The sequence below is a fragment of the Scyliorhinus torazame genome, chromosome 9 (genome assembly GCF_047496885.1).
Source record: "Scyliorhinus torazame isolate Kashiwa2021f chromosome 9, sScyTor2.1, whole genome shotgun sequence".
Classification (NCBI taxonomy): Eukaryota; Metazoa; Chordata; class Chondrichthyes; order Carcharhiniformes; family Scyliorhinidae; genus Scyliorhinus; species Scyliorhinus torazame.
The window spans coordinates 259,266,236-259,293,808 of NC_092715.1; the positions used below are offsets into that span (position 1 = coordinate 259,266,236).

Sequence of the window (27,573 nt, forward strand, 5' to 3'; positions counted from 1 at the left end):
TGCACATCTTTAGGTTGTGGGGGTGAAACCCACGCAGACACTGCGAGAATGTGCAAACTCCACACGGAACCTAAACATCAATTGCACTGTGCACTTCACTTAATGTTACAGCAGAAGCATGTCAGCCTTCTGCTGCTTAAAATCTAGCCTCTTTTTTTTAATGTAATACTGATTTATATTGCTCCGCCATTGGCAGTGGTTACTTCAGTTGTGTAGGCCCCAATCTCTGGAATTCTTGCACTAAAGCTCTCTGCTCATTTCAGATACTTGATAAAATCTATCTCTTCCACAAGCTTTTGACCAGTTTGTCTAATATCCACTTAATCTGGTTTGCTGTCACAATCTGTCCAGTGATGCACCTGTGTACTACTGTGGGAAGTTTTGAGCATAAGTTAAAGCCATATCCTTTTGGTTTAGAGGCAGGCATTTCCCTTTCTGTCTTGCTGACAATTTATAGTAGTGTAGATTTCTTGAATTGAATGCCATTTCACGCTGTAAGAACCTTGTTGTTCCATACATGCTCCGGAATTTGTGTCCAATGTTGCAACCTGCACCTGTTATTTAAAAAAAAAAAAACATGCTTAAACAAATTGCTGCCAGAAATTTAAAAAAACTATTTGTCTCTCCACAGCGAACCCAGGCTGCGCTGCAGGCAGTAAATGCAATGCACACTGGCAACATGTCTACGGTTAACGAGGGCGCATTACTAGCCGGTCAAAGTTCAGTCCTGCGCATCATTGTGGAGAATCTCTTTTATCCTGTCACTCTGGAGGTCTTGCATCAGGTATTGATTCAGTATATATTTGGGAATGAAGAATAGTCATTTAGTGCAGCACAGCTTCAAATTAGTTGCTCACATATTAATTAAATTGGATTTCACTCTGCATAGGGTAAACATTGTATTAACTGTATAAAGCAGTCTATATATTTATATTTAAAATTGCTGCATTTATAAAGTCTTGGTACACGCTATCATATCTTATTGTTTCCCCACCCTTTGTTTTGGATAACATTTTGCTATGTGCTTTTCCAACAATGACCACATTTAATCAAATTACTCTTGGGGCCTCCATATCACTCCTTGGTGGTATAGTTCGGAGTGCCATCCATGACGATGTATTTGAACGATTAATTACTTTGTCTCCATTCCAGCCTGTGGGCAAATGGTAAAGCGGCATTATGCGGTTTTGTTAGAAGACTACTTTTGTCAAGAGTTTTGTTTGCTATAGTTCACAGTCTCTTATTAAATCACCATTGTTTGCTGAGTACATAGACTAATAGACTGTTTTAAATTAGACTGATGTAATCTTGCCCTGCCTTCAACTCATTGGCTGACACATTGATGTTGGTACTCTTTATTGAGATATTTCTGCATTGAGGTCTGGTGCAATGGCTGCTGACATATTTTCTTGCCAGTAGTGGCAAAGTTTCCTTTTACACTGATGGCACATCTTACTCCAAACAGATCTTTAACAAGTATGGAACCGTGCTGAAAATCATCACCTTCACAAAGAACAATCAATTCCAGGCACTGCTACAATATGCTGAACCTATGCATGCTCATCATGCTAAACTGGTTAGTGTTGGGTACAACAGGTAGTACTTTGATAATTGTTAGCTGCTTTATCTCCATTAAAACTGTTCTCAACACTGTTTTAAAATTACTTGTGCTTTCTTTTCGATGTAACGTCCACTTGCAGGTTGGTTATTCTACTTCTAATTGGTATATAGAATTTTAGAAAATTATTGATGAAAAAGGACACCAAGGCCTCGCTGAGTACCAACCTCTCAAATTCCACCAATTCAAATAATCTTGCTTCCTATTTTTGCTATCAAAGTGAGTAACCTTCCATTTATCCACATTGTATGGCATCTGCCATGCATATGGCCACTCACGTAGCCTGTCCAAATCACGCTGAAGGAAGCATCACTGCACTCCCCTCAGCTCACCCCCTCGCCCAACTTTGTACCATCTGCAAATTTGGAGATTTAACTGTTTCGTCCCAATCATTAATATATAATGTGAACAGTTGGTGTCCAGTACAAGTCCCTGCAGTACCCCAATAGTCACTGCCTACCAATCGGAAAAGACCCATTTATTCCAACATTTTGCTTCCTGTCTGCTAACCAGCTTTCTATCCATCTCGGGACACTAACCGCAATCCCAAGTGCTTTAACTTTATGTAGTAATCTGTTGTGTGAGACCTTGTTGAAAGCCTTCTGAAAGTCCAAATAAACTACATCCACCGTGTTCTCCCTGGCCAACTCTACTAGTTACATCTTCAAAGAATTTTCTACAAGATTTGTCAAGCATGATTTCCCTTTCGTAAATCCATGTTCACTGATCTGATTTATACCACTGCTTTCCAAATGCTGTGCTATGAAATCCTTGATAATGGACTCTAGCAACTTCCCTACTAATGTTAGGCTCACTGGTCTATAGTTCCCTGTTTTCTCTCCAGCTCCCTTTTTGAATAGTGGCCTTCTATTACCTACCCTCCAATCTGTAGGAACCATTCCGGAGGCCAAAGAATTTTGGAAAATGACCATCAATGGATTTACTATTTCTACGGCCACTTCCTTAAGTACTCTGGAAGATTATCAGGCCCTGGAGATTTATCCGCCTTCAATCCCTTAATTTCCCCAAAATCATTTCTCTGCTAATAGTGATTTCCGCCAGCTCTTCACTAAAAACCCGTGTTTCTCAGAACTTCCAGTACGTTATTCATGTCTTTCTTTGTGAAGACAAGCAAAATACGAATTTAGTTCCTCAGCCATTTCTTTCTTCCATGTTCTGAATTCTCACGTTTCTGACTGACATTAATTTTTGCCAATACTTTTCTCTACATACCTATAGAAACTTTTACAATTAGTTTTTATGTTCCCCACTATCTTTTTCTTTCATATTTTATTTTCCCCATAATCCCTTGATCTGCTTTTGGTGAGTTCTGAACTGTTTCCAATTTGCTAATTTGTATGCTGCTTCTTTCAATTTAATGCTATGGTTTGGATGGTTGGTTGGATTTGTTTATTGTCACATGTACAGAGGTACAGTGAAAAGTATTTTTCTGCGAGCAGATCATTAAGTAAATGGGAAGAAAAGGGAATACATAATAGGGCAACACAAGGTAGGTTAGTAATAATGTTAGTCTTAGAATTACATTTTCAAAGATTAGAACGAGTATAAGTTAAATAAGAAGTGGATCTGTTGGGGAGAGCTTGCAGAGTCGCCTTGCTCCGGTGCCATCTTCTGGACAAGTTTGGCCACAGTTCCCTTCTCTACTCTTGGCCAAACATGAATAAACAACTTCACCTATTCGTTCCTTGAATGTCTGTCATTGTCTATCCACAGTACTTCCTTTCAGCAATGTTTCCCAGTCCGTCATAGCCAGCTCACGCCTCATACCATCAGAGTTAACTTTAGTGTGATTCAGGATCCTGGTCTCAGAATCAACAACCTCACTATCCATCTTGATAAAAAATCAAATAAATTATTAGCATTAACCCTGTTGTCTTCAATTTAATACAATTCCTTTTTTTGCATTTTATTTTAAATATACTATTAGTTCCATTTCCCACCAGTAAGTCCTGTAGTAAAACTGTGGCATCCTTTGTTTTGTTTTCCTTCCCACCATGTATTTCTGCACCATTTTTTATGCCCTTCCAAAGCAGAAGCAGTTTTGAACAGAAGGATTTGGTTCTCATGTCAAATAGTAGTCTTAAGCCCATCACCGGGAGGCAGTCAGAAGGAATGCTGTTTATTTTTCTCCATCCTGAGCCATCTCTAAATGAAGTTGTTAATTCAATTTTATATAGTGAAATAAAAACATGATTTTAACTTTGAAAATAAACTTTGGTTAATTGAATAGCACAATGGTAAAACACAATTTTTTGTTTGTAAAAAGAGCCATGAACAAATGCAAATCTCTTGGAAATAATCTCAGATAACATGCTTGCCTTCCTGTTACTTCGTGTTCAAAATGAAGAGTAGAATTGTGCTTATGTTCATAGTTTGTGGCGAGCGTTTACTCTATTCTGGATAATATTTATCTGTTGCTTTAAAGATCCATGGATTGCTGTATAATAGTTTATCTACTTGACTTTCTCCAGACCTTGGATGGCCAGAATATCTACAATGCTTGCTGTACTTTACGTATAGAGTTCTCAAAGCTGACTAGCCTTAATGTTAAATACAACAATGACAAAAGCAGAGACTTTACACGCCTTGATCTTCCTTCCGGCGACGGCCAGCCGACCGTTGACCCTTCTGTGGCCGCCGCTTTTGGTAAGGAAACCTCACTTCTAGGTAAATACATAATGACAGGTAAATTTTATGTTTTGTACCTCAATTTCTTTCTATCGTGTCCACAACAACTACGTGAATTAAATCACTAAGCTGCCACATCCTTTTCACTAATGACTGAGTCTGTAGGGAACAGCTGTTCTCTGACTGTAGAATCGGTCACCGTGAGTATAGATTTACGTTTATTGGTAAAGAATCAAAGGGGGAGTGGGTGTAGTTGAATAGGGGTGGGAAATTACAGGGTTAAGGGGAAAGAACGGGTAAGGGACACTACTTGGATAACAGAACGGACACAGGCTTGATGGATTGAATGGCCGCCTTTGCTGTACAACTCCGTGAATCTGCACAGCCATCTGCTAACTTCTAGACACACTAGATTGTTCTAAAACGTGTATATCATACAGATTGTCTGGATAGGTTACGAAAGGCCAGTGGCAGCCTAATCACCAATACTGCTTACTCACGAATCTCCCAGCTGCAGGATTTTCCGAGTGCGACAGTGTAGCTGTACAGTCCGAAGCAGTGCCTGAAAAATTGGTTTGGAGTTGGCACAGATGATGCCGAATAGACTTGAAAGCAGAATTTCAACAAACTAACTGGAAGGAAAATGTACCTCCTCAAACAATGTTTGTACTGTTCGAGGGGATCATGAGGACTACATCTTTAAAAATAATGTTGCTCTGGAAGGTGGATTTTTCTGCATGATTTATTTGGTTAGAAGTAACTCCCTTTTACTTAAAGAAATATCAGACTCTCGATCCAAAGATGTGCAGATCAGGTGGATTGACAATGCTAAATTGTCCCTTAGTGTCCAGGGATGTGCAGGTTGGGTGGGGTCAGTTAGAGCAGGAGTGAGCCTAGGTAGGTGTTCTTTCAGAGGGTTAGTGTAGATGGGCCGAACCTCATATTTCTGAAGTATTGGGTCCAGTTAGGTTTTACAATCACAATAGTTGGCTTTGCACACCACAATCTGGTTCCTGCTACTGCCACTGGGTCAAATCAACAAAAATATTCCAGTGGTAAGACGGGTAGCATTTGGATTAATTACATATTAATTGGTCGATTTATGTTTACTTTAATCCAGATTAGCCCTATTGGATGCATTCCAGGATCTACCGATTGTTTACACGTTTCATCCAATAATTGTCTGACCTTGCTTTTAATCTCACCAGGTTGAGCAAGAATATCATTCCTGTTTAGTTTAGTCATGCACTGTTTGCTGACCGAATGACCTAGTTCTGATCTCTTCTGGTCAGTTTGTGAAGTTTCTTTTACATGTGTACAGTCTGAAACTTGCTTTCGATTGAAAAATTTGAGTTGTGTTCCATAAGAGATTTATGTAGGGTGGCAGTTGCATTTCCAAATTGACAAGATTCTTTGGGCAGCATCCTTTGAGATGATGAGGGATGATTACCCTGAGGACAACCTTGCAGGACCAGTTTAAAATTCTGATCGTATGTAGTCAGTAGTTTACTGCTGGATGGAAATCTGATTTCGAGAATATCACTCCTTTTAGTTAAGTGGCTGAACATTGCATCATCATCCATTTCCTTGTCAATGGATGACATGCAGCCTGTGTGCAAAGCATCAGTTCAAAGTGCTTAATTAGTCTGAGGTTGGCTCATGATTCAGTTGGATTAATACAGGGTTTCTCAAACTTTTCGAGCTGCAGAACCCCCAGTGATTTCCTAAGTACATCAGGGAACCCGAAACATTCTCATGCCAGCAATCAAATGTAAACCAATCTTTACTGTATCCATGCTGTATCCAAGCATTCACCAGCTGCATGACAACTCACATTGCGCCCTGGCCAAACCATCCTTCCGTGGTTCCTTAATATCAATCAGTGGAAGTAGTACCCCCACTTTTTTTTTTTTTAAATAAAAAATTAAGGCTCTCTCACGCGCTCTACCTCCACGCAGACTTGGTCCCGCATGCGCACTCAGTTTGCTGAGTTTAGAATGTAAAACTACTTGAGACACTTGCCCAACAGACCTGACCGTGCTGTTTTCCCAATGTTGCAGACAACAATCTCATTTTCAATTTTGGAGTAAATGTGCGGAGTGAAAGTATTTCTGTTTGCATTTGGTGTTACAATAACTGCTGCAATGCAGTTTAGCCATGGGCCAGATGCAGTGTAAATTTTTACAACACATGTTTGCATATGTTGTAAAATAGCTGAGCACAACTAATGATTGGAACGGGAGAAATTCTACTCCAGGTATTTTTTGAACATCGGTGAGGCATAAATTCTGACAAAAGACTGCCACCTTGTTGGAACAGTAGGAAATGTGGTTCAGTAACTATAACTTTACATTAAATTCAATTAGTGTGTTTCTTTCCTTAGGTGCACCTGGTATCATCTCCAATCCCTATGGGGGTGGTGGATTTGGCCCTGCTCTTGGCTTTCCACAAACTGCAGGTTGGCACGCTCAGTTCTGTCTTTTCTAATATTAGTTCTGTTTGAGTACCATAGCAGATTGTCAAAGAAACACTAACTTATAATTCCTTTTTAAATAAAGGCCTTCACCCAATGGCTAATTTAATTAACACAAATACTGTGCAAACCAAAGGATTCCAAATAGACATTCAGTGTGTCTAAATTATCTGATGCTGATCTTGGTGGACAGTTGGTGGTGGTGATAAAAGATAGTAGCTTGGGACTTGTCCTCTACTTGCATGGATGTTTATCACTGTAATCAGATGATTATCCATTGATCTGACTGGAAAATGCACGCTGTGGGTTGGATTGGTGTTAGCTGTGTTGCACCCCTCATTTCCCCCTGCTGTAAAATGACCTTCAATGTTCATTCCTATGTGCATGGTGCTGAAGGGTGCCTATTTCAATGAATCAGGAGAAAGGAAGGAAAAAAGCATGGGATAATTGGTGTCGGGCAGATGTGTTTTAAATATAGTGGACATGTTCACTACACTGAGATTAAATGTATATTTTATTAAAACCAAGTGATAGGACCTGACACATTAGTGAATTGATAATTTTTGAAGAAGTAGGGCACATGTCTTCTAACCATCTCAGACTCCCATCTTCAATAAATTCCTGACTGTTATTGTTCATTATATGAAGAGTGCACATCTTCCATGGATAATGTTCAGGTCTTTACTGTCTCCAGGTCTGTCTGTTCAAGGAATTCCAGGAGGTCTCGGGCATCTTGGCCTTCCACACGGTGCAGTTGGTGGTCGCCTAGCAATGCACGGCATTGGCCAAGCAGCAAACTCTGTCCTGCTAGTCAGCAACCTAAACCCAGAGGTTGGTGATTTCATTAAGAAGCACAATATTAATCAATCCTGCTTACTTTTGACTTTTCATAGAATACATTGTTGTATATATGGTTTGGGGATTTGGAGCTTTTAGTACTGCTTGATGTTTTTTGGGATGGTAGTGATATAGTGTTAGATTATTGTACTAGTAATTTATAATATCCACTATGCAAAAACCATCTTTTCACGGCCTCTGATTAATTCCGAATCAAATCAGGGCAACACTAGTATCCATTACAAGAAGCTGAGGTTTGAAAGGTTCTCAAACAGCCAGAGACACTCGACAGTTTGTGCTTGCACATATATTCCGTACACATCAGTCATGTTCCCCTGTGGACTGATCATTTTGGCTCAGCTTTGAGCTATTGTGCAGTACCATTAGCCATTACAAGCTCCAATGCCAAGTGTTCCATGTTCTGAATGTGGCTCTCGTGAAAGCCAAATTATACTTGTTGAGTGCCCACTCTAATCTGGCTCAGTACTATGCAAATGCATGTTGTGCATGCTGTCCTAATGCCTTGAATAATTTACATACATGTATGCCAGTAACACATTGCAGTTCTGATTGTTTTGTATATGGGGTATAATTACCAAATGCATGCTGGTTATAGATACCTTTAACATCACATCTATTAACCAAAGGATTTGTGCTGGTGGTCAAGTATAATGGTGGCATTGATCCAAGTCTTGTGTCTCAAATTAATTTTGAAGCTTCACACAGCTTGTCAAAAAGGAGCTCACATAATGCAAATCACAAAGTTAACATGAAGATACTGAAAGTAATTAGGACGGCAAATGGAATTTAAAAAAAATAAATTTAAGAGTATCCAATTCATTTTTTCCAATTAAGGGGCAATTTAGCATAGCCAATCCACCTGACCTGCACATTGTTCGGGTTGTGGGGGCGAAACCAACGCAAACAGGGAGAATGTGCAAACTTCACACTGACAGTGACCCAGGGCTGTGATTGAACCTGGGCCACCGTGCTGCCCTGGCAAATAGAATGTTTACATATTTATTGCAAAGCAGATGGAATATCGAAGTCGGGAAGTCTTGCTGCAACTGTACAAGGCATCGGTCAGACTGCATCTGGTACTCTGTACAGTTTTAGTCTCCTTACCTCAGGAGAAATTGTACTTGCTTTGGGGACAGTTCAGTAGGTTATCATACAATTCACAGTGCAGAAGGAGGGCATTTGGCCCATCAAGTCTGCACCGACCCTCCTCAAGCCGACGCCTCCACGATATCCCAGTAGCCCCACTTAACCTTTTGGACACTAAGGGACAATTTAGCACGGCCAACCCACCTAACCTGCACATCTTTGGAATGTGAGAGGAAACCGGAGCACCCGGAGGAAGCCCACGCAGATACTGGGAGAAAGTGCAAGCTGCACAGTTACCCGATGCCGGAAATGAACCCGGGCCCCTGGATCTGAGAGGCAGCAGTTGTTCTGGGGATGTGGGAATTGTCTTTTGAGGAATGATTGAGCAGGTTGGGCCCATTGATGTTTCGATGAACAAAGATAATCTATTGAAAGATACAAGATTCTGAGGGAGCTTGACAAGTATAGATGCTCAGAGGGTGTTTTCCCATGAAGGAATCTAGAACTAGGGGCACAGTTTAGAAAAAAATTTAAGATGAAGATGAGAAATTTCTCCTGAGGATTGTTAGTCTTTGGAATTCTCTCCCCCCAGAAATCAGTGAAAGCTGGGTTATTGAATATATTCAAGACTAAGTTAGACAGATTTTTGACCTTCAAGGGAAGTTTGGGAGTCGGGCAGAAAAGTGGAGTTAAGGTCACAGATCTGCCATGATCGTATTGCATGGCAGAGCAGGCTTAGGGAGCTGAGTATTCTACTCCTACTAGTTCGTAAGATCTTAGCATCTAAGTTAAATAATAATAATTGCTTATGGTCACAATTAGGCTTCAATTAAGTTACTGTGAAAAGCCCATAGTCACCACATTCCGGCGCCTGCTCGGGGAGGCTGGTAGGGGAATTGAACCCGCACTGCTGGCCTTGTTCTGCATTACCGGCCAACTGTTTCGCCCGCTGTGCTAAACCAGCCCCTGCCAGACCAACAGGCCAAAGATGTGCAGGTTAGGTGGGTTGGCCATGCTAAATTGCCCCTTAAGATCCAAAAGGCTAGGTGGAGTTAAGAGGGTAGGGTGGAGGCATCAGCTTAAGTAAGGTGTTCTTTCCAAGGGCCGGTGCAGACTTGTGCCGAATGGCTGCCTCCTGAACTGTCAATTCGCTGATCTTAAAAGCAGCACAGATTGACAAGACGCTGGAAACTGTAATGAAAATTTTAGCATGTGAATGTGCCTAAATGCCAGTGAAAAGCAAGTATTTATTGCCTTCTAAAAATGTTTTTCCCTCCTTGGATCCTGCTGCCGTTGGGCAAATTTCCAAATTAATTGTAGACTAAGCAAAATGCTTACATTAGTGGACATCTAATGCAAATTAAATCATGTTTTTTCACCCACTTATTGAATCTGAAGATATTTTAACAAATAAAAGAAAACTCGGATGAAGAATTTATTAGAAGAGTAAAACTTTGAAATCTGTAATAAATAACCCCCCATGCCCCTGCCCTGCTAACTAGAGATACCATGAAAATTTCTGGTTTCTCCTGGAACAACTAGTTGTAATTCATCCCTTTCATTGCTCCCTCTGGTCATTATCCTTGTGTATTTTCATGTTCTGTGATGTATTCTGTCTTTGGCTTTCTGATGTATGTTGTTACATCATGCTACATTTTTTATTTCCATTCTAGAATGTGTTGCTCTTTATTGCTGTCAGGTCTGATTGTAATTAAGAATTGTTATTAGAAACTTCTCTTTATCGTAGCTATCTCCCTGGTCTTAGAAGAACATGCATTTAGTTTAGAACAGAGCTGAAACATAAATGAAGGAAGTTCTATGCAACAGCAGCAGTCTATTTAGCTGGCCCATATGAGTTTATAAAAGTAAAGATTTGCTATGTTATGGTGTTAATATATTTTTAGCTTTCAACTTCAGTGAAGCCATACTATCAATGAAACAATTGTGTATTTGTAACAGTAATTATTTGCTATAATCCATGCATTAGATTTTTCTGCAGAACTCGATTTGTTTTATTCATTCATGGGATGTGGGTGTTGCTGGCTAGGCCAGCATTCATTGCCCATCCCTCCTTGCCTTTAAGAAGGTGGTGGTGAGCTGCCTTCTTGAACCGCTGCAGTCTATGTGGTGTAGGAACACCCACAGTGCTGTTAGGGAGGGAGTTCCAGGGTTTTGACCCAGCGACAGTGAAGGAACAGCGATATGTTTCCAAGTCAGGATGGTGAGTGGATTGGTTGGGAAGCTCCAGATGGTGGTGTTCCCATGCATCTCCTGCCCTTATCCTTCTAGATGGTAGCAGTCGTGGGTTTGGAAGGTGCTGTCTAAGGAGCTTGGTGAGTTCCTGCAGTGCATCTTGTAGATGGTACACACTGCTGCCACTGTGCGTCGGCGGTGGAGGATGTGAATGTTTGGGGTGCCAATCAAGAGGACTGCTTTATCCTGTTCAGAACTCTAATTGAATGCAATTAGCATATTATGTAACTGAACAATCTCAACACAATTGATTTGATGTAATATGTCCATATACACATTCTGTGCATTAGTTTTAAAAATGTTTCAAACACTGCAAATTGTCTAGTCAAGCTATTGTGGTCAGCAACTATTTTTGATTAAATGTCTAGTTTTCCATAGAACGAGTGCAGAAAGAGGCCATTCAGCCCATTGAGCCTGAGCCGGCCCCCATCCTATCCCCGTAACCTCACCTAACCTGCACATCTTTTGATTGTGGGAGGAAACCGGAACATCGAGAGAGAACCCATGCAGGCACTGGGAGAACATGCAAACTTCACATAGACAGTCTCCCAAGGCCAAAATCGAACCAGAGTCCCTGACCCTGTGAGGCAGCAGTGGTAACCACTGTGCTTTCATTGCGCTCAAAAAAGTGAGAATGATTTTTAATACTTCCTTGGGAAGCAACTGCAATTAAAATGTCTTCTCTATGGGGCAGCACGGTGGCACAGTGGTTAGCACTGCTGCCTCACGGTGCCGAGGTCCCAGGTTCGATCCCGGCTCTGGGTCACTGTCTGTGTGGAGTTTGCACATTCTCCCCGTGTTTGCGTGGGTCTCACCCCCACAACCCAAAGATGTGCAGTGTAGGTGGATTGGCCATGCTCAATTGCCCCTTAATTGGAAAAAATGAACTGTGTTCTCTCAATTTATTTTAAAAAAAATATTTTCTCTACATTGCTAGAATAGCATTATTAGGATTTTGAGACATAACATTTCTGCCAAACATGGTTTGTGGACTTCTCATTTCTATTTTATATAGATTTTTCTCTAAACCCGTGTATAATCCTTTTTCCAAATAAAGGCTCACTGCCATTATTATAGCCTTCAGAAATCTGTTGCCACCTATTTTTGTCAGCAGACCTTTTTCTGAATTGAGCAAAAATGAAAGCACTAAATTCAAGTGATATATTATTCTCACCTATGACTGCCTTAAATATTTGCTCAGTGAGTGAAAACAGAACAGCACGGGGTTGAGTTCCGTTTGCACCACGTCAGTGACTTGACTAATGAAAATTGTTGATTGCACCCATTGAGTTGGCAGTGGTCTGTGAAGGGTTAAAAATAAGGGATCGGATAAGATACCATTTTTGTTTGCTGCAAAACCCGTTCTGAGCACGTGTTTTACTGACTTTATAATATTTCTTCTTTTTTCTTCACTGTCTGCTTCACTAATTCCATCATTTTCCAAAATTTGCCATATCAACAAACGTCCCCAAAACGACACATCTGCATTTGAACCTTCTATACTTTTTTTTGTGATCAAATTGAATGCTGGATGGATCAAACTGGCCTTCAACTGTAATGCTGAAACACTCTTCGATGCGGGCGATTTGATGATGTTTGTCTCCGGTCCATCTTGTGCTGACTTGTTTTGTTTCCCCCTACTACAGAAGGTTTCACCTCACTGGCTGTTCATCCTCTTTGGTATGTTGTCATTTCCACTGCTACTTTATAATGAATTTTTTTGTTTGCATTTAAGTTTGTGCTTCATTCAACAGGATCTCATCTATGTTATCAAAGAATTTTATGTTAAATGTTAAAATGCATGAATTTTTAATTTCTTCAGTGTAGCATTTATTAATGTGTGCACATATCCTTTTTTTAAGTGATTGAAAATTATTTTCCTTTCTTCCTGCTCTGATTCTGTCCCGTCTATGCTCTGCTTTGTTTTAAATTATCACAATCTGAGTCGTACTTCTAGTGAAATTGAAACTTTTTTTTGTTTTTGTTTGACCACCTTGAAGGAGTTTATGGTGATGTACATCGTGTGAAGATCTTGTTCAATAAGAAAGAAAATGCCTTAATACAGATGGCAGATGCAAACCAAGCTCAATTGGGTAAGGTTCATGAACTAATTTATTAACGTCCTTTCCAAGCAGCGCTCAATTTGAGGGGAGTAATTGTAGTATCTTAATTGCTACTCTAGCTAAGAGCAACAGATCAAATTAGCTGTGTTTTTGTCATACACTGTGTGCAAGTCATTCCTTGCATTTTGTGTAGTTAATGTAGGGGCAAAGGGTTGAACCTGAGAACTTGAGTCCGGAGCAACTGACTTTACTAACTGAGGCAAACGGTACTACTTCATGATTTCGAGCTCCATTCTTTCCTTCCAAGTTAGGTTGTAACTAGAAAATCAAAATGCAGATTAATATATCAATGAGTTCACTTTTATATAGGTTTCTGATAAATGTGTTTCAAAATCCATTGCAGTGAGAGGGGGAATACATTTTCAAGTTGATTGAAATATTTGATGCATGCAAACAGACCACTTGCAGACTCTTGTGATTTGAGAACTGAAGCAAAGGTGCAGTCTCTTCAGAATCCTTGAATTTTCTGCACGCCGACTTTCAAGTGCAAATGTTCTTTTATCCTCAGCCATGAGCCATCTTAATGGGCAGAAGGTCTATGGCCGCGTACTGCGCGTGACTTTGTCAAAACATCAAATGGTTCAGCTTCCTCGAGAAGGGCAGGAGGACCAGGGTCTAACCAAGGACTACAGCAGCTCACCACTTCACCGCTTCAAGAAACCTGGATCCAAGAACTTCCAGAATATTTTCCCTCCGTCGTCCACCCTGCATCTCTCCAACATTCCGTGAGTAACTTCAGGAAAATAACAATTTTCATCAAGGACTGAGCAGAATCATTTCTAAAAATGTAAAGCAGACTGAACATAGGGACAGTATAAACTGATTGAGAAATTATTGTGTATAACAATACATTGTGTGATTGTCAATTTAAGAAATTTATGCTGCCTTTTGAAAAGTTATTCATATTTATATTGTTGTCTAGTGATCAGGTTGTGTCTTAACAGCCTGACCGAGGTGCAGTATAACCCAGTAGGAATGATGTGCTGAGTTGGAGCCATTGAAAAGTAGACCTGATTGGTTTCATACTTGCAGACAATACCTGATTTTAAACTGACATTGAAGTTGCCTAATTTCACCCTTGTTATGAGATTTATTTGTCATACCTTACCTTCCGTTCTGATTTATTTTTCATTCATTGGATGTTTTTCATTCATTGGATGTGGGTATGTCTGACGAAGCCAGGATTTGTTCCCCATCCCTATTCACTCTTGACAAAGTGATGTTGAGCGCCACAGTTCATGTGGTCAAAGTACTTCCAACAGTGATACTAATGAGAAACTTCCAGAACTTTGACCTTGATTAATTAAGCAACTTCAATATATTTCCAAGTTAAGATGCTGTGTGACTTGCAGGGTAACTTTGGAGCTGGTGATGTTGCCAAGCACTGACTGCCCTTTGGAGGATGTAGAGAAGGATTTAGAAGGTGCTGCGAAAGGTGGCTTGGCGAGTTGTTCCAATGCATCTTGTAGATAATACACACTGCAGCCACCGTCTGCCATTGTTGGATAGAGTTAATATTGAAGGTGTTGAATGGGATGCCATCAGAGAGGCTGCTTTGTCCTGGTTAGCATTGAGTTAAATATTGTTGGGGCTCCACTCACTCAGGCAAGTTGGAAGTATTCCAACACTCCTGACTTGTATCTTTTAGATTGTGGAAAAGCTTTGAGGAGTTAGTTGAATTAATTGCTGCAGAATTTCCAACCTCTGACCTGCTCTTGTAGCCATAGTATTTATGTGACTGGGTCCAGTTAAATTCCTGATCAAAGATGATCCCCAGGATGCTGTTGATGTGGTGGTGTTCACTGATGCATTCCAGCACAGACTGCTTCATTGACAGGGGATTTGTAAGTGTAGCTGAACACTGTGGGCATCCCCACTCTTACCTTATTTTGGAGCAGGTCGCTGATGAGGCAACTGATTATGTTTGCAGCTAAGGCACTGTTCTGAGGAACTCCTGCTGTTCAGCATACATGGAGTCCTGTATTGTATGGTAACTCATTTTTAAATGTGTTGAGTGCTACACCTGGCGCTTTGAACCTAGTTGGCCCACTGGCTTTGATGGGCAATGGACAAGTGAGGGATATGCTGGACCATGAGGTTACAGATGGTCTTGAAATGCAGTTCTGCTATTGTCAGTGGCCCACAGCGTCTCATGGATGGCAAGATTTAAATTTCTAGATACGGGGCCGATAACCGAATTCCCAGCTTGGTGGGCGGCATGGTGGCGCAGTGGTTATCACTGTTGCTTCACGGCGCTGAGGACCCGTGTTCGATCCCGGCTCCGGGTCACTGTCCGTGTGGAGTTTGCACATTCTCCCCGTGTCTGCATGGCTCTCACATCCACAACCCAAAAAACATGTGCAGGGTAGGTGAATTGGCCACGCTAAATTGCCCCTTAATTGGGAAAATAAGAATAGGATGCTCTAAATTATTTTTAAAAAAAGGAATTCCCAGCATCGTGCCCCCCCACCCCACACATAACAGGGTCGGCTCCCCTTCCGATGCTCTGGTCCCCGCTATGAGTGGCATTGAGGTACGTGCCCCACACCAGCTGAAGAATGCAAATAACAGGCTATGCACCAGATTCTCCAAGCCTACCTAAATCTCTTGTCCTCTGGGCCAGGATTCACCTGGCCAAATATCTCCCAGAATGACCCTGGCGCAATGGGTCGAGGGGGGGTAACCCCTGTACCCGAACAGGGGCCGGAGTATGGCAACTCGGGGCTTTTCTTTTCTTTTCTTCCCCAAAATTTAGAGTTCCAATTAAGGAGCAATTTAACATGTTCAATCCACAATCCACCTACCGTGCACATCTTTGTGTTGTGGGGGAGAAACCCACGCAGACACGGGGAGAATGTGCAAACTCCACACGGACAGTGACCCGGAGCCGGGATCGAACCTGGGACCTCGGCGCCGTGAGACTGCAGTGCTAACCACTGTGCCACCGTGCTGCCCTGACTAGAGGCTTTTCACAGTAACTTAATTGCAGTGTTCATGTAAGTCTACTTGTGACACTAATAACTGCTATTATTATCACACTTGAGTGATTTCACGTAGCCTGCTGTGAAACTAACTGCAATGTTTATGAACATCTAGCTATGATTGACAGCTCTTAGACCATACCAAAAGGCAGTTAAGTGCTTTTTGGAGAGGAAATGAAAGAGATTAACTGGCTGTGAGATGATCAAGCTGTTGCTTGATTCTTCTGAGAGTCAACTCTCCCAATTTTCATTCATGTCCCTTGAAGTGAACTGGGGCCCACTCATGTTTGAGTTCAGTGCCTAGATCAATGCTTGGTTGTCCATCTGGTTTTATTCTTACACTTGGTCACAATGGTTTTTGCTCGGCCATTTCAGAGAACAGTTTTTCCCAGTCATCCAGGTTGTTGCGGGTCAGGAATCACATAGGCCAGACCAAGTAAGGATGACAGATTTCTTTCGCTAAAGGACATGAATGTACCATATGGGTTTTCACAGCAACCCGCGGCTACCTGGTCACCTTTATTGACTTGCTTTTCATTCTCGATTAACTGACTTAAATTTCCCAGTCGCTGTGCTGACATTCAAACCCTGAATTATTAACCTAGGCATTTGGAACACTAGTCCAATAGCATCGTCATTGCTACGATGCTCAATAATTTATTTAATGGTTTGAGTGTGGGTGGGTGTTGCTCTGCTATATAACTTCCATACCTCTATTAAATACTGTTGTGTGCATTTCTCTTGGTACAAATTATAGTATTATGTCTCAAGGTAGTTGAGGTATAAAGCATGATTTTGTTTTATGGTCAGTGTGTAAAATCTGAATAATTAGGTGGCTAACACCAACAAAATGCTGTGTATCCATAAACTCATTGTAATTCCATTATTGAGTGAAAGAACATGTAAAACAGTTTTTAAGGTCTTCACACTATTAATCATTTTGCATAATTTCTAAAGAGTCTTGTAGTTGAAGTCTGATCTGCTTATACATTTGTTAAGTTGGGCATGATTGTCTGCTTTGTGCTGTTTATAAAGAGCTGTTCTGGCCTATTTTTAGACCTTCGATCACAGAAGACGATCTGAGGAATCTGTTTGAAAGTACTGGATGCTCTGTGAAAGGCTTCAAGTTTTTCCTGTAAGTCAACTTTTTGGATCTCCAGCTACTGTTTGATGTAACATTACGATACTGGGTTAACCTAATTAATACTCATGTTTATTGTTAAAAGTTATTATAATTGCAGAAAGTCCCATCAAGTCGGATGTTATTGTTATCAGCCTTTTCATCCTGAGGGGTGTCATTTGCTGTTCCAAATATCAGTCTTATTTTATTTACTACACAATACTAACAGTCTGATGCTGTATGGTTTGCTGCTAAACTTCACTGAGCTCTTAAGGACGCTCCTTGAATGGACAAAATGATGTACGTTGTAGCAAACTACAAACCTATAATGGAAATCTAGGAGCAGTGCATCAGCTTGTAAATGTGAGGGCCCCGGGTGGTTGATTGGCACTTTTTTCTTTTGGGTTGCTGATCCAAGGTGATGTCAGGACACTAGATGTAGCATTTGAATTTTCTTTATCTACCCATGCATCATCTGTGATTTTTATTTCAAATATCCCGAATGTTGAATTGAAAAATGAAAACACAAAATGGCAAAATCTCCTGACCATATAACACATTAGGATAAAGGAAAAAGACAATTTGACAAGAATGCATGGGGTAATGAGATATGTTTGTCTCAAATCAGAGGGACAATTAGTCCAAGACTTTTTGTTAGGTAAGCTTTTTTAGGATTGTGAAGCCAAGATGTGTAAAGAAAGTTGAAATACAAATTGATCTCAATTTAATCGAGCAGCCACAAGGGGCTGAATGGACTTCTGTTACTAAGCTCAAGTATGGGCTATTATAAAGGAAAGACTTTCATAGAACATTGATTTTAAGTTCACAGTTGAATTCTGAACTTCTAACTTGCTGAAATATAAGTGCAAGGTGCACAGGTGGCAAACTTTCAAGCACTAACTTGCTGCAGTTGCAGATTATCTCTTCCAGCCTGTTCTTTTAGCCCAACTCCTAAAATGCTCCATTGAATATTAATTTCCCCTTCTGTCAATGGTCTTTGTAAAAATGGTTATTAGAGTACTCTTGGATTTCAAACATACAAATTTAATAAGATTGTGGCTGATTTGATTGCCGCCTCGACTCCACCCTCCGCATACCCTCGATAACCACCGACTGCCTTGTTAGTCAAGAATCTATCTACCTCCGGCTTAAATATATTCGTTGACTCTGTCTCCACCACGTCCTGGGGAAGAGAGTTCAAAGATTCAAGACCCTCTGACAAAAAAATCTCCATCTTAAATGAGACACCCCTTAATTTTATAAACTGTTGTGTCCCCTTATTCTACTTTCTCCCACGTGGCAAAACACCCTCTCAGCATCCACCCAGAATCTTGTATGTTTCAATAAGGTCACCTCTCAATCTTCCAAACCCCAGTGGGTACAAGCCAGCCTGCCCAACCTTTCCTCCTAAGATATCCTCTCCCCTCCAACCCAGGTATCAGTTGCCTTCCTAATCACTTGCTGTTTGTTTGTCATATACTAGGACACTCCGATACCCCTGTACCACAGAGCTCTGCAATCACTCTCCATTTAAATATTATGCTGCTTTTCTATTCATATTTTATTCCATCTGCCAAATTTTTGCCCATTCGGTTATGTATGTCCCTTTGCAGATTCTTTGTCTTACTTTCCTACCTAACCTTGTGTCATCTAATTTAGCAACCATGCATTCCATCCCATCACCCAAGTCCTTGCTATAAATTGTAAATAGTTGAGGCCCTAGAACTTTGTGTTGTCAAATTATACTCTGAAAAAAATTCTCATGAACACCATTAACCCTTTTTAAAAATAAATTGTGTGCCCCATTCGTTTTTTCCAATTAAGGGGCAATTTAGCGTGTTCAATCCACCTAGCCTGCGCATCTTTGGATTGTGGGGGCGAAACCCACACAAACACTGGGAGAATGTACAAACTCCACACAAACAGTGACCCAGAGCCAGGATCGAACCTGGGACCTCGGCGCAGTGAGGCAGCAGTGCTAACCACTGCGCCACCGGCTCCCTTTGTTAACCCTTTTAACCATTAGGGGCGAATTCAGTTATCTAGTATGGGCCATGGATGCTCATAAATAAAGAAAAACGGACAGTTTATTATCCTTTGTTCTCCACAGACAATACACTGTTTTTAAAGAAAAGCAATCTAGTTTCTCTATACCATAAGGAACTTGAAAACTAAACTGACATTATTCCCTTTATTTTATTTGAAGTGTTTTGTTATTTTCAGTTCCACTGTTTAATCTCTAATCTAATTTCAGCAAATCACGTGTCCCATACCAGAGAAAGTTTGATGCTAATTTTGTCTGAATTCCTTTGATTCCGTACATATTCCCCACTCTCTCAGGATCATTATCCCTAGATAGACTAGGCCCCTTGAGTAGTGATTGCCATACTGAACTGTGCTGCCAGATCTCCTATTGTAATTCACTTAACAACTTTGATGACCAATGCTTCTCTGACAGTGAGGGCCAATTTTGAGGTAGCTCAGTTGGACATGATTGTGAGATCACTTCCCACTGTCTGTGCAATTCTTAGAATAGTAATGAATTATCAAAGACAAATTAGAACTGAGCAGTGAGGGTGTGGATTGATGCATATAACTTACATCTGCTGCAACAATGAGCATCTTAGAACTTTGCTGCTCTGCACTTGACTGAAGTCATACTGATTTGGCACGTCAACAAAAGATGTTTTAGTCTCCAGCAGCAACCTCCATCGAGAGGTAATCCATTTGATAGTCAACATTATCTCATGTTGAAAGGATCTAGGTGCTACCTTTGCAGGAAGAGAAGCCAAAATGCATGGTGGATAAGGGAGATTAATGGGAATGTCAAAAGTGAGTATTCTTAATGCAGCAATGCCCTGAGTGTTAGGAACATTGTGTGAGCTACAATTAGATGATGATCTTCAGGCAGTCTGTAGAAGCTCTATTGCCTTGATGGAAGGGTGAGAATTGAGGATCATTTTGTTAAAAACAATTTGCCTTTCCAAGAAATTGAACCATAATACAAAGTGAGTAGGAACTGTGGATTGAAATACACTTTCCATTTGTGTGATACTTTGTACTAAATAGAATTGTCTGTACAGTAATCATGTCCAAAATGAGCCTGGTATTCCCTTTCAAACTGTCTCATTCTCTAACCTGCAGTATTTGTGTGCTGCTTGTGGATTTGATTTTTCAGTGCCCCAAAATGATGTGTAGCAAACTTTATGAATAAATATTGGCATGTAAAATATTGTTACTGCACAGCAGTGGCAAGATTGGAGAAGTTGGAGCTATTCTTCTTGGCGAAGAGAATGTTGAGTGAAGATTTGATGGGAGATATTCAAAATCATGAGGGTGTCTGGACAGAGTAGACTGGGAGAAACTGTTTCCATTGGTGGAAGGTTTGTGAACCGATTTAAGGTAATTGACAAAAAGGAGCAATGGTGACATGAAGGAAAAACTGTTTCATGCAGCAAGTGGGTAGGATCTGGAATGCAATGCCTGAGTGTGGTGGAGGCAGGGTCATTTGAGGCTTTCAAAAAAGAATTTAAACATTATCTGATGAGGAAGAAAATGCAGGACTGTGGGGAAGGAGGGGGGCACTGGGTGAATTGCTCCTTGAGAGCCAGTACAGACATGACTGGAGGAATAGCCTATAGAGCTGTAACCATTCAATGGTTCTGTGATCCATTCTGTCAGTGGACTGACAATTTATAGATTCATACGCTACACATTTTGCAACAGTAGTTCCCTGTGTGGAATGTTTGATCTTTTCATGGCTGGAAATTGTTCTAGGCATTGCTCCTCTGAGCAATTAGGCCCAAAACAACAAGAGTTTGTGAACAAGTTATACATCTGCAAATCCTGACCAGGGAATGGTCAGTAGAATGTGGTGTCCTGTCCAGTCTGGCCATTTTTAGTTTTATTCTAACAAGCAAGTCCTCTCTTGTTAGTTTAAATAAATAAATACAAAATTCTATCCAAGTTAAATTGTTTTAAAACCTATTTTGTTCTTTGCATTGCAGGAAGGACCGTAAGATGGCCCTTATCCAGTTAGACAGTCTTGAAGAAGCCATCCAGGCTCTCATTGACCTTCACAATCATGACCTTGGAGAAAACCACCATCTCAGAGTTTCCTTTTCTAAATCTACAATTTAATTCCTCTCCTGTTTTCCCTATAGACTGGGACCACACAATGTGGTAAACTAGCATTCAGACAGAGACTGAAATACCAATGACCAACTATGCCTGCAAGAGATGCTTAGAGTAATGATGTTTTAAGTGGAACACAGCAGTGATGATGGGATCCTTCTTTTTGTTTATCCATCTGTTTAAACTTCAATCAATACCAATTTTCTTTTGTCTAATTTTTGAAAGGTGCGGGTTTGTTGCAAGTAGTCCGCAGCCATAAATTGATGTTCATTCACCTATTAACAACTGGTTCAGTGAAAATTTCTTTTTCAAAGAGAAGTTTACAATCTTGGGGGAGAGGGAAAAAAAATCAGGTCTAGATCTAAAAGTTTGACACACTTTAAACAATTATTTTGGTAGTCTTGGGGAGGAAGAATTAAACATCATGGGTTTTCATACCACTAAAATATAATCTGAAAGAAATGATCAGTTTCGTATTTACTGTGTACTTGTTAATTATCATGTGCCTTATTATGTGCTTATAATCCGATAGATTAGAGGCTTTTCCTGAGGTTTCATCAGTACATGTATTGTGGGTTCTTTCAAAGGGAGTCTTTCTCCTTTTAGATTTAGGTAAATTTTCTTTTGTGTATTTTGCAACATTGCAACAGTTGCTAACTGATTTGATTTATATTACAAATTAGTACACAGATGGGAATGAAAGTGCAAACTTCCTTCCTCTCCTCGGGCAAAGTGCAAATCTGTACGCTCTCTACCATCCAAGAGCTACAGAAATGCCTGTGCTGCAGTTTTTATTGAATATTAAATATGATAAATTCAAAACAGCAATGCCCGAGGTTGATTGTTTTTCCTTTGAATATCTACATGGTTCTTAAATGATTTAAATATCCAATCTGTGTGCTAAAAGTTTGTTATATGTAATCTTAAATATTTCATTTATTTTGATCTGTAGTGTGAACTTACCTGTTAATTTTACAAATGTTTAATTGTTATTATTGGCTTGTTTTGGGGGAATTTAGGCTTTTGAATGTTTCAGTGCAGATTCTTTTTTAAGTCCTCCCTGATGGGATTTTTCCTCTTGTTTCGTTAGACTCCCTAGCTAAATATCTAGCATTTTGTGTTTGCTTTTCTTGTTTTATTCAGTGCTCACTGGACTAACTGCCAGTCTAGAAAATATGTCCTTAACTCTTCCATCCATTCTGAAAGATACTTCAGAGCTGCACAGACTTTGCGAAGCTGCAACTAAACCATGGTTAGAACTGTACTGATTTATTAAATACAAGACTCTTTAATACCATTCAGGTGGAATTCCAAGACACTTAACAGAAAAGAAAAAGATTAAATATTAGTGAATGATAAGGTAGAGAAAACATGAGCTTTTATTTCAGGGTTTCAGAGAAAAACCAAAACAGGACCAAAGTTTATGTGCCTTCAATAGTCTTAATCATTTTTTTCTCTTCCCTCCAATTTGATCTTTTCCTTTTACTATATTTAGGCCTAAACTAGAAAACTATTCTGAATGTAGTTTCAAGTATAAAAGGAGGGAGATTGTGAGTGATAGAAGAACAATTTTTTGTTTTTGTTACGAGGTGCTTTGATTGCACCTCGCTTAAGGAGAGAATACCTTAGGTCACTAATTTACATTGAACTGGATCTGTCAACTCCCGCATGCTGAGCATGGAACCAGAGGTTCACTTCATAAAAGAAGCATCTTAAAACGGTTGTTAGGAATTGCACAGTAATTCCTCACCATTTGTGGTGCCCTGAGCCAGAACTCTTCCAAAGTTGCAATTTTGTTTTCATTCACCATTTCACAAGTATAAAGCCTAAACATTAGTGTGTAATACCTCTTGTTTTGTAACACCAAGCACTGTGGTGTAGCATTCTCAACAGTGGATCTAGCAAGTTGTTTATACTGTCCGCTGACCGGGTTAAGACAGCAGGCAAATATAGTCAAACCGGTTTCGAACTACTAACGCTTGTGACCGAAGAGGAAGAGTCAGGTGACTTAAATTGATTGACACTGGGATACCTGAATTTATTTGCTTTTTGAATTTAAAAACTGGACTGATGTTGGTACAGCATCAACAATGGAGAAACACCCCAAGTGGTATATAAATGGTGTACTTTGAGGTGATGCCAGTTAGGCACTTCATTTGCCTTCAGTCAGTGGAGTGATGGTGATATTGGACATGCAGTATAACTGGGCTTGAGAACATGCATTGCAGCTGGGATGCTCCGACCTGTGTGGTTCAGGCGAGGGTTGCAACATTTACGTGGAATCCCTAAACCTCTCTTTCAAGCTGCTTTTCTTAAATCTTACCCTTCTAGCATTGAGGTGTTGGCAGGTGTGTAGTGCTTTCCTCCCTGTTCATTCATGTACTTGGTCTGTTCTTAAAATTCCTGCTTTTTGAGTTTCTAAGAATGTTCAGCTGAAAATGAAAATGCTGTAAATATTTGTAACAACTTTTTTTTAATCTGAGGTTTTTTGGGAACAAGAAGAAGTACAAACTGGTTTTTATATGAAAACATTGATTGTCTTGTATATTTTGATAAGCAACAGTACCAGGTTTCATTTGTAAAGCAGTTTGTGTCAATGTGGAAGAAACAAAATGGATTCCATTTCTGTTAAGATGATTTGTTTTTAATGCAGAGATGATGAAATATTAAAAAAATATTTTCTAATTGTCTATTGCATGTCTCTGTATACAGTGTTCCATTTCTTTCAATGTGTGTACTTGCTTGTATGGCCTTGATAATCTTTCCTCTAATTGTAGCATGCTTTCAATAAATGCCATGACACCTCTTGATCTTCCTGCCTCTTTGTCTAGCACTTTTAACTTGCTCTTTATTTTTTTCTTAATTCTAGACCAGAGATTTCCAAACTGCCGGTTGGGGTGGGGTAGACACAGATGGGAGATAAATATGCGCTTTGTTTGAATGCCTGTGGTGGCTGTGAGGAATTTGAACGTTATTTATCTGGATAGCCACTAGCTCTGGTCTGTCTTGCTGTCAGATTGCCGGCTGAATTGGATTTGCTGTGCAGCAGACTTATCCCTTTCATGTTCTTCCTGGCTTAGATTGCAACTGGGCCTTTCGCAGCTTCCCAGGAGCGAGGTCTTTTACTGCGTCAACAGTCCACAGTTAGAGCAATAGAGGGGCAAGTGTGACCACCTATTCTGAAAGGTGCAGGCGCCCTTTTGCTCTTAATGGATAATTGTATTATCTGATTTAACAGCAATATAGAGGTCCACTTGATCCTCCACCTCAGACAGTTCCCCACATCACAGTGAGTAGAATATAAAGTTTGTACTTGCCACAAAGCTAGTGCAAGAGAATTTAGAAAGAGGAATTACATGTAACATAGGTGAAAATCTTTGTGGGAATTATTAAATATGGAATGGTCAGTGATTTTTTGGGATAAAATTTTTATTGTCACAAGTAAGCTTACATTAACACTGCAATTAAGTTACTGTGAAAACCCCCTCGTCGCCACATTCCGACGCCTGTTTGGGCACACGGAGAATTCAGAATGTCCCAAATTTAGTTCTAGAAAGACAACCAGAGGGTTTTAAATGTGACTGAATATAAAGAGTGGTTTGTACTTGGAACTGATTCTACAAATCTTTGACATCTTAATTGCTGAGATGAAAGCGAGTCCAGTTCTCTAACTTTGGTTTATTTAGTTGCATAGCAGTGGACATTGTGCGATTATACTTTGTCTCAAGTACTATGCTAGTGGAGAAAATACAATATGCTAAGTATGGTTTCTTAGAGGGGTCTGCGCTTGCAAGGGCCCTAAATCTCTGAAAAGAATGTGCAGCAAAAAGTTTGTGAACCTCTGTTCTAGATCTATTGTTTCTTTTTTTTGTTAATCTTTAAACCTCATGACTTGCAGTCTTTCTCGCTGAAATAACATTCTTAAAACCATTTTTTAAATGTTTTATTAAAAGCACTGGTATGCCATTGTTTTTGCCCTTTACAGTTGTGCTGTGTGTTTGATGCTCCATTCTGTCGAGCACCGTCTTTGAAGAAAGTTAACTTTCCCTCCTTCTCAGGACTTTGCAGAGCAGTTTTTCAATCCTTGGGAGAATTGGCCACTTCGTATGTCTGTACATACCAAATGGATGTGCACATGCTAACTGTTGGATGTTTATAATTAATTTGTTATGTAGGATTTTTGAGACTTTGCTATCATCCTGTTTTAATTTGAGAGTCCTTACTCTGTCATTTAAATAATGTCCCTTGGCTGATGCTCTGAAGAAGGTTAACTTGCAGATTGCTGCAAGTCTGAAGTAGCGAGGATTCTTTATTCTCATCGCAGGGATTACCTAACCACATCACATGCCAAACGTAAGTAGTTCAGCAAGTCCTTAACTAGAGGCTGTCAATTCTGCTCCAAGCTCCTGATAGATGTATGTACAAACTATCTTTCAGATCTCATTTCCCACACATCTGGCTGCCCCACAGGATATGGGTGAGGTTAGGAATTCATTATTGTTGGGGAGAAACAGAGTGCAAATTTGCCATATTGTAGGGCAATGTACCATTAACTACTAATCCTGAGGGCTGAACAGAATCTAAAAAACACGATAGTTTGACCATTTTATTTTATAAAAAGCTGAACCAGTAAAATAGACCATCAGCTGTTGGGATCCTGTCAATTATTTTTTTTTTAAAAAAAAAAAAAGAAAATCCCAACTGGTTCATCGATGTCCTTTTCGGGAAACAAACTTGATCCAGTCTGTGGCTCCAATCTAACGCCAACCTGGTTCATTATGAACTACCCTCCTGTGGCCGAACAAGTCATTCAGTTGTATCAAACTGCTACCAGAAGTTCACAAAAAGGCACAAAAACCACAACCGCCTCAAGACAACTAGAGTTGAACAATGCATACCTGCCCTGCCAATGATCCCCACGGCCTGAGAATGAAATGAGAACTTTCAAGGCACAAATTCAAACTTTCTACTGAAAACGTTACCCACATTCTAAAGTGTTTTTCTGGACTACCCCTAAACGGTTAAGCTTGCTCCTAGATATAAGCTCATGTTTACACCTAGTTGCTAGAAAATCACAATGAATAGCCCGCTGACTTAATGTTCATCTGCTTGTTTTTGGGGACTCTCCGTTGTGCTTGACTTGTCCAAACCAACATGTAATAAAATCAAGAACACGAGTGGGGGAAAGCATGATGTGTAAAAGGTCATTGTGGGCAGCACGGTGGCGCAGTGAACGGTGCCGAGGTCCCACCTTTGATCCCGCCTCTGGGATCCGTGTGGCATTTGCACATAAGAACTAGGAGCAGGAGTAGGCCATATGACCCCTCGAGCCTGCTCCGCCATTCAAAGAGATCATGGCTGATCTTGTGTGGACTCGGCTCCATTTTCCGGCCCGAACACCATAACCCTTAATCCCTTTATTCGAACATTCCTTTAAACATTCTCCCTATGTTTGTGTGGGTTTTGCCCCCACAACCCAAAGATGTGCAGGCTAGGTGGATTGGCCATGCTAAATTGCCCCTTGATTGGAAAAAATTAATTGGGTACTCTAAATTTATTTAAAAAATTTTTTTTTTTTTTAAAATGATTACAGCAAAGACGGGGGCTATTCCTGTCATGTCTGTGCTGCCCCCTGCAGGAGCAATTCACTGTGCCCCTCTCCCCACAGCCATGCAAGTTTTTCCTCGTATAATGATCCAGTTCCTTTTTGAAAGCTTCAAATGACACCACCTCCATCACACTCGGGCAATGCATTCCAGATCCTACCCACTTGCTGTGTACGAAGGTTTTTCCTCTAGGCCATTGCTCCTTTTTCCAATTACCTTCAATCGGTGTCCTCTGACTCCCGAACCTTCCACCAATGGGATCAGTTTCTCCCTATCCTCTCCAGATGCCCTCATAATTTTGATTACCTCGAGTAGATCTCCACTCTAACATTCTCTCAGCTGAACCGCTCCAGTTATTCCAATCATGTTACTGCTTTCCAGTAACCCAATATTTGACACACCAACATTTATTCATTAAGGATTGCTGCACATTTTTAAATTAAATTTAGATTATCTAATTCATTTTTTCTCCAATTAAGGGGCTATTTAGCATAGCCAATCCACCTACCCTGCATATCTTTGGGTTGTGGGGGAAAAACACGGAGTATGTCCAAACTCCACACGGACAGTGACCCAGAGCCGTGATCGAACCTGGAACCGTGGTGCCGTGAGGCAGCAGTGCTAACCACCACCACTGTACTGCTCTTACACATCATTCTGAAGCACTGAAAA

General features: G+C 40.4%; 1 protein-coding gene across 3 annotated transcripts in view; it reads left to right on the top strand.

Moving 5' to 3' along the window:
* Positions 1–23,980, top strand: part of ptbp3 (polypyrimidine tract binding protein 3) — a 118,836-nt gene extending 94,856 nt beyond the window's left edge. For 2 of the 3 annotated variants that reach the window (XM_072517309.1, XM_072517311.1), the window contains 10 exons: positions 632–784; positions 1,466–1,576; positions 4,111–4,306; positions 6,651–6,725; positions 7,435–7,571; positions 12,584–12,617; positions 12,938–13,030; positions 13,569–13,785; positions 17,099–17,176; positions 21,169–23,980. In XM_072517309.1, coding sequence (XP_072373410.1) covers positions 632–784; positions 1,466–1,576; positions 4,111–4,306; positions 6,651–6,725; positions 7,435–7,571; positions 12,584–12,617; positions 12,938–13,030; positions 13,569–13,785; positions 17,099–17,176; positions 21,169–21,301 — 1,227 coding nt within the window. In that variant the 3' untranslated portion in view covers positions 21,302–23,980. The remainder of the gene's footprint in view (positions 1–631; positions 785–1,465; positions 1,577–4,110; positions 4,307–6,650; positions 6,726–7,434; positions 7,572–12,583; positions 12,618–12,937; positions 13,031–13,568; positions 13,786–17,098; positions 17,177–21,168) is intronic. The other variant, XM_072517310.1, reaches the window with a different exon arrangement.
* The last annotated feature ends 3,593 nt before the right edge of the window (positions 23,981–27,573 follow it).